At 41.4% G+C, this 7,871-nt stretch overlaps 1 protein-coding gene across 5 annotated transcripts; it reads left to right on the top strand.

Moving 5' to 3' along the window:
* The first annotated feature begins 206 nt into the window (after nt 1-206).
* On the top strand, nt 207-7,825 carry LOC129202519 (transmembrane protein 14C-like). 5 transcript variants are annotated; one of them, XM_054815460.1, is made up of 7 exons: nt 207-325; nt 1,247-1,319; nt 1,447-1,539; nt 1,762-1,845; nt 4,124-4,225; nt 6,962-7,049; nt 7,241-7,825. In XM_054815460.1, the coding sequence occupies exons 1-7, from the start codon at nt 263-265 to the stop codon at nt 7,296-7,298; spliced, it is 561 nt and encodes a 186-aa protein (XP_054671435.1). In that variant the 5' UTR covers nt 207-262; the 3' UTR covers nt 7,299-7,825. The 5 variants fall into 5 exon arrangements, with proteins under 5 accessions (XP_054671435.1, XP_054671433.1, XP_054671436.1 ...); XM_054815458.1 differs by having other exon boundaries at nt 1,442-1,570; XM_054815461.1 differs by lacking the exon at nt 1,247-1,319 and having other exon boundaries at nt 210-325; nt 1,447-1,570.
* The last annotated feature ends 46 nt before the right edge of the window (nt 7,826-7,871 follow it).

The following is a 7,871-nucleotide window of genomic DNA, read 5'->3' as shown; positions in this document are numbered from 1 at the left end:
AAATACAGAAATAGTCTTGAGAGGAGAACTCTAATTTTCTATACCTTGAGAGAATGCTCAGCTACTAACCAGTACTCGGCAATTTGTTGTTGTCGTTTTCTTGCGCACATCTGCCTTTTCAGAACATTTTCTAGTCTAGTTTCCTGGAAACTGCTTAGAATGATAGAGAGGAGGCAGCAGCGCAGAGAGAGAGGAGATGACAGCGGTGAGAAAACTCTTCCTGTGTCAGAAAGGGCGAGCGAGCGTGACACTGGTAGAGTAGATGGAGCCATGGCTGCAAGAGACAACAGCCGGCCTGGCCAGCAGCGTCTCAGCTGAGCCCCAGGTGAGTTCAGCAGTTCCAGCATCTGTGGATTTCTTCCAGTTTTCCTGCTTCCCTCCTGGGGAACCCCAGTACTGGGTTAGAAAGCAGAGCCCAGTGAAACTAGAACCTCATAGCCATTACACAGCTTCAACAGAAAAGGGAACCCCATCCAGTATAGCTTAGATTTGCGTGAGTTGTGACACTTTTCATGGATAGAGGAGATCTCTAAACCACTTGGTCCAACAAGGGAATTAAACTGCTCTCTATTTTCTGACCATTAGGCTAATTCATAAAGATGGGAAAATGTGAAATGCAGCTAGAGAAAGCTGCATTTTGCAGAAAGCACAGGCCTCTGATATTTTGTGCCTTCTGTTACAAAGAGGAACTGAAGCCCCTCAGCTCAGGGACCTGGCTGGAGGAGTGCTCTTTCTTTCTATATGGTTAAGTGTCAATGGGAGATAAGTGCATAGCCAACTGGAATAAACCACGTAGCACTATACACGTGAAGAAAACCAGTTTCGGCACTTGAAAGAGTTTGTAGACAGTTATCTCTCTACATTTTTCCAGATTAAAAAAATACAAAATACTTTATTTACAAGATGTTTTCCATCTCCCACTGTTGCGTAACTTCTACAGTGGAAGACTCCTTTTTCTGTTGCACTAGTTGTGCTTGTAATTTGAAGTAGATAGAAATCCTCTACTTCCATAGAAGGGCTATACTGAAATTACTGATCAAAGCTAGCAGCAGCCTGTAGGCTGCCCAGAGTCGTAGCTCATGCCACAGAAAAACCAACCCCAATTTGTCAGCTCTACCCCATACCTCCACTTCTGGTACAGGACTAGGCTGGACTGGGTACACACGAATGCAGTTATAAGGGAGCTTTGCCCCTCACTGAACAAGCACACGAAAACCCCGTCTGCACTAAAGTCTCTCATTTGCAGGCACCCGGGCTTGCTCGGGCATCGATACCCCCCCGGGTATCTCCTGCCGGGGGAGTTACCCGCAGCTCTGCAGGTAGGTAGGAAGGCACCAACTCCTCGGCAGCCCCAGGCTACCCTGCCCGCTGGTTTGTGGGTTGGTTTTGGGCTTTTGGGTTTTTTTTTTTTGGTTGAGGTTTGATTTTTTCCTTCCCCCAGAACAGCCGGAAAAGGGAAGTTTGGGGCGGTGCGTTGCTCCCTCACCTCCCCTTCCGCAGTCTGCTCCGCCCCGGGTTGCTGTGGAGCTGGGCCGCCGGGTAGGTGAACGTTGCCCGCGTACCCTCCCAGGTGGGGCTGACCCCCAAGTTCCCTCCACCGTCCCCAGGCTGCATTCCCAGCAAATCGGTTTTCATCTTAGGGCTTAGGCTTTGGGAAAGCCTTGCTCGTGCAAAAGCCCCCTGTGGCAAAAAGTTTTGGGTTTGTTTTTTTTTTTTCCTCTAAAAAATTGATAGTGACTCTCACCCCAGTTTCTTTTCCAGTTTTCAGTATGGCCGTGGACTGGCTGGGCTTTGGCTACGCCGCCCTGGTGGCATCAGGAGGGCTCATTGGCTATGCAAAAGCAGGTACGGTGTGGAAAGGTGCTTGTGTCTCCTTTACTCCCGCCCCCTGATAACTCTGTGAGCTGGGCGGCTTTTCACGAAAGCCTCCTATCTCGAAGTTCACGCAGATGTAAAGTTTATCAGTTTGTGCCATGTGCTGATAACTTGTTGCTGTTGGGGTGTGGTGCTTTTTGGGTTGAGCTGGTGCTTTGGGCTGATAAGACCACAATCTGCTTTCTGGTGCATGTGGATGCTGGTATCCTGCCTCTGCTTTGTGCTCTTTGGGTGAACTGACAAGTTTGCTTCAGAAAGGCTTTCCCCCTGCTATTTTAAATATAAACATTATATAAATGTTCTGTATCTTCAAATGACATAAATCACCAGTTTTTTGTCCTTAGAGATTTAATCTCATTTTAATGTTTGATGCTAACAGTATACTGTAAGCTGCAGAGAGTTTTCAGAAGGATCCTTTCCCCAAGTAGAGCTGAAAAGTGCAGATGAGTACTTAAGCTTGTTCCTTTTCTGGGCTCTGCATCATAAGCTTACCCTCTGACCTACTGCTTTCATTTCATGACCTTTTTCTGAGTTTGCACTCTTCTGGACAGAACTGTGGGTTAATCCCTGCTGCAATACTGTCTCTTTCAGCTTTGAAAATCCCTAAGCCATCTTAGTATTAGTGATATGAAGGTGCATTGCTGAAGTCAGTAAGAATCTTACCACTGCTTTTGACTACATAGATGCTAATACCTATTCCAATCTGTTTCTATTGGCTTGATTTATCCTTTGGGCTGTGAATGGAGTTTAGGGCAGGAGGGACAATACTGAGAACCTAACTAACTAATTCCTGGGGAACAGGAACTTGTATGGTCACTTAGGGGGGTGGGGTAGGGAGAGAGAAACTATCATGTCCCTACTAATAACTTGGAGAAACATAAAGAAAATGGAATTTTCATCCCTAGAGCTAAGATGGTGATCTGTTCTTTTACAACCAGGTCTATTTACCTATACAGGCAGTGCTCAGCAGTAGGTGCCTTGGGAAGAATATGAGAACAGGGCAAGCAAAGAGTCATTGATTGATTGATTTTCTCTCTTTGTTCAGTAAGTTCTCTGGGTTCCAGTGTTCTGAGACTTAGGAACTTCCTGAGCCAGAAGCATTGTGGTTGTCCTACTAAGTCTATGTGCCATAGCTGCTTAAACAATGCTTCAAGGTAAAATTCAAGAATATGATGGCCATTTGTGAGCTCCCAGCCTTGTGGAAAGAATTGTAGCTACCACACATTGGTTGCTAAACTGTATTCTGTGCAGAGCAGCCGCTTATTAGAGTATGTATCTTTTCCTTGCACATGTACAAGAATATCTGGTGCTTTCTGTCATCTTTATCTCTTGCTTTTGATACCAAAAGCAGGATCTGAAGCAATGTTATAGGTGCCTTGTTGATTGAAAAATGATTACTTTCTGGTAGCAATATGTGATCCTTCTGTAACACTGAGAAGAGATCTTTATCAGCTTAGCCTTGCAATCTTGAGTCCTTTAAAAATGACCTGAAAAATAGAATATATAAAGAACCACCCTACGTAGCATTAAGTCCTAAATTCTCCGTTAACCTTATTGAGGGCATTCACCACTCACAGTGTTTATGCCACTTCATTACTTGATGTAGTCTATAAATCAACAATTTGGGTGTGGTATCCTTCATCCTCTGATAGCCTGGGATTATCATTTATACTGAGGACTTGATCCAAAGTTTAGGTGAGTCCAGGGAACCTTCTTCCAAAGTCTACAGTTTCCTTTGGATCACCTCTCAGCTGTACTTAAGAGATATGACCTCTCTTACTCAACTCCACTCACTTCTTTGGCAACTTTTTTCTTTGTCTGCATGCCCTCCTGCCCAGTTCAGTCCATGTGTCCTGTTTCTGATCTTAAATCCTTATTTAATCCATCTACTGCCTCTCAAGAAATTCTGACATTACTGTGTTGAAACAACATGCTTCAGTTTGCACAAAGAAAACACCTGTTCTTTTACTTTTCTTGCTATTTTTTCCATCATAAATACATTAATGGCTTTTCTGCTAAAGAATTAAATACTAATGCTATTTGTACCTTATGCAAGAGTATTTGAACATGTTTCTTGGTGCAGATCAGCATGGTCTTAATATCTTAGAAGAAAAAAACCCTCTCTAATCTGCTTTATAACAATGAATGCCCATTTTTTTATTATTGTTGGTGTTTTACAAAACACAGAAGCTGATGAGCCAGTTTATTTCTGAGCTTCTAATAAATGCTTTATCTTTTACTTATTCAGGTAGTGTCCCGTCGCTAGCTGCTGGCCTTTTCTTTGGGAGTTTGGCTGGACTGGGTGCCTATCAGCTCTCACAGAATCCAAATAATGTTTGGATTTCTCTGAGTAAGTAATCTAAAGTTTATATTTACCCTAAAATAACTGGATACTTAAAACAAGTGCCTAAAAGTCTTTGCAGAAGAGTTAAACTGATGATGTTATAAATGTAGTTTCAATCCAATCTTCAAACTTGCGTTTTAGTTAAAAATCTCCATTAGTGGCCAAACTCCACTGCTCTTCCTGGAATGTGAACTGTTAGCATTACTTAACTGCTTTTTTCAAAAGAAAGTATTGAGAATGTATATTAAAAACTGCTTGTCTTGGTGTGTCTTATTCAGTGATTTCTCACTACGTTCCTGCATCCCTTTTGCAAGAAGTATAAAGTGCTTTGGGTCATAGTTCAAACTTACATTTTTGCTTCTTTTCTACAACAGGAGAGGAAAATATCTGTTATTTATCATTAGAGTCTGTCTTCCGAATATCAAAAAACCTATAGGTTGTGAAGGAAAATGTGTGCTAGGGTAAAGTGAAACTTAGGTGGTTTAAAAAAATAATCGAATACCATTCTTTCACATCCTTCAGAAAAAAAACAAAACAAACAAGCATTTTCTGTTTAAAAACTTGTATGTAGTATGGTATGAATCTCCAAAATGCAACTTCTGTCTTTCTGCCCTTTACCATAGAGAGCTCAGAGAGCTCAGGGTTGTGATCAAGTTAGGATGGTTATCACCTATCGCTTTAACCTGTGCCAGTCGCAAGATAACATGCCTTGAACTTTTCGCATTCACTAATAAGTTAGGGTAGCTTGCAGTTGAAGGGGGCCGAGAAAATATGTGTAGATAATTCCTGCAGCTCAGCTGATGCCTGACACTTGTTAGGCTGCTGTATCTCAGATACTTGTGAGCATGTGTTTTGCGTAATTCTTTGGCCAGTGTCTGTGTTAGTATGCTCTCCTCTCCTGATCTATAGAAGACATCAGTGCATGACAGTCGTCTAGCACTAGCTATGTTTCAGTCCCCAGGCTTAGCTGAACTGGTGGCTGCCACCAAGCACGTGTCTCGTATTAGTGTGTTCGAAGGATCATAGTGCAAGGGAAGTGCTAGTAAATTGATGTCTGACCTCTCTGTCCTCTTTTTGGCTGGATCCCACTTTCAGCATCCTGCAGGAGACTGGAGCACTTCAGGAAGAGTGATTCCCCATCAGATTGCCCATACTGACAGCAGATTATTTTATTATCACTGAAAATGGCAGAGACTGTGATTGGCTTATTTATGTATATGACAGATATGTGGAATTACAAAGGTGTTGCAAACCTGGGGAGTTTTAACCGGGAAGCAAGCTTCAGTAATGTAGTTTCTTCTTCCTTCTTCTCAGAACTCGAGCTTCCCTTCTTCCTGACTTTGAGAAGTTAACCACGGAGAGTCACTGCTTAGTCAGTGCTTAAAGAGCTGCCACTGACTACAGCATTTGTTCACTGACGTGGTGACATAGCATCTAGCTCTCTGATATGTGAAAGAAGTGAAAGGGGAAGGCCCAGTGTTTCTCTCTACTTCAGCATTGTCTACAGTGCAGTGCACTTTCACATCTGCTGGATAGGTCAAAAGCTGTGCATGGCTAAGCCTAAATAACTGGAATAAAGTGCAAATACAGTAGGCTTTACAGGAGTGAGACAAAGTAATTTCCCAAATGTGAGATACAGATACATTTCTATAATTCAATAGCATATAGAGTCTTTTCCTCCTCCTTTTTATGCTTTATAAACCTTTTGGAGAAGGTGTGTTCTACTGCTGTCTTAGACAAAATTACATTTAGTGAGGTGTGCGTATTTTGAAGACTGGCTGCTGATTAGAGCTTGAGGTATTTGAATACTGAAGTATTTTAGTTCTTTCTTCTGTATTATATTGTGGTCCCAGTCTTTTACATATCCACTGATAAAAGACTGTTAGATGTCAAGGACAATATTTAGAGTGGTGTTAAGGAGGAAGGATGCCACGGCTAGGATTGAAGATGAGCTCGGTCCTGCAGGACCAGCCATCATGCAGAAGCCGTGGTAGAATGTAAGAGTGGTTGGAACAACATGTTAATATGTAGCTGTTACCACTGGGCAGCAGATGCTGCTAAGGATTTAATCAGTATGTTTTCAGTATAGTTTTCTTGGTGTTCTGTCTGTCTTCGAGATACGGTGTTTCAGGGATTGCCATTTTACTGGCTCAGTGAAACTACCTGGTTCTTGTCTCTATGTCAAGTGGTCGGGGGTAGCTTTAACTCTCTGAATTTAGTAGGTGGTGTCCAGGGCTGAAATGGGTTGGTAATGCTTAGCATTTACATAGCACATTTCCCTTTCAAAGTCTTTTGCAAACATAAACTAGTTATTTCTCAGAACATTACTGCAAGTTAGACAAGAAAATGCTATCTCCCTTTTATGAAAAGTAGGAGAATTACATACACAGGTTCAGTACTTTTCCTGTGCACAGGGTACGACTCAGTTCCAGAGCAGCATAGCATAGATTGTTTTCAGTCTCCAAAGCAGCGCATTTTGACAAAGAAATTTGAGGAGTGTGTGCAGAAGCATATGGAGTGCACTGTCTGCTAGAACTTGATTTATAATATTTACTCTTCACATACTGAGGCATTCCAAAGTTTACACAGTTTATTGGCTCTCTTAGTCCCTCACATGAAATAACCCTGTTTCACTTTTTCCTTGATGCTACTACTTTTGTCTGTTCCGCTAGTTTTGAATTGTAGTGTCTCTCTCACACGCGTGCATCTCTGCTGACTGGACTGTATAATCTCTCGTTTAAGTTACATCTGGAACACTGACTGCCATCATGGGAACAAGATTTTACAACTCTGGAAAATTCATGCCTGCAGGGCTAATTGCTGGTGTCAGGTACAACACAATATACTTTTTTTTTTAAACCTCCTATGTGTGATTTCTTTTTTGCTTAATTAAACTGAGATGGAGCAAATCGTATTTTCTGTAGCTTTTTTGTTTCTATGTACCAGTTACATGGGAAGTATTTGAAAATTAATTGGCAAATTATTATTACTGTTTAATTCTGTGTTTTTCCCCGTATACAGTTTGCTAATGGTTGGAAGATTAGCACTGAAGATGATGGAAAAGCCCCATGATAAATAACTGTTCGTTTTACAGTTTAATATCTGGATAAGGAAACCTGATAATGAAGTTGCATGAATGCAGAAACAAGAAGATGGAATAATTTTCTATATCAAGACTTTTTTTTTTCCCCCCTTTTTTTATATAAAGGGGAGTAGAATGATGGGACAGATTGTTTACATACAAGGTGTCATTTGTTTCAGTGTTCTGGTAGAGCTATTACTGTGTAGTGAGAACCTGGTCCTGAGTTTGATTTTTCAAGACACATTTCAGTGCATATTAACACTTCCAGTTTTCATACTCCAAAATATACTGCTGACATGTATGAAGCAGAGAGGACCTGTAATTAAGAAAGTATCCACAAAGAGGTACCGGGCGTAACTGGCTAAATAAAACAGTGTTTGAACATGCCTTTCATACAGTATGCTTTACCTGTTGCATTCTGAGTTGATACACCATGTCTGTATAACACCAAACAGATCTTACCTTTTTATTGTGAAATGATGCTAAAATGTTGCTTTTCTACAAGTAAAATCTGTTATAAACCATTATTTGGCATGGGTTTTTATTCTTTCTGTGTGTATGGGGGTAGGG

This window comes from Grus americana, chromosome 2, assembly GCF_028858705.1.
Source record: "Grus americana isolate bGruAme1 chromosome 2, bGruAme1.mat, whole genome shotgun sequence".
Taxonomy (NCBI): Eukaryota; Metazoa; Chordata; class Aves; order Gruiformes; family Gruidae; genus Grus; species Grus americana.
The sequence above is the reverse complement of the archived record's forward strand: the minus strand, read 5'-3'. Positions and strand labels throughout refer to the sequence as shown.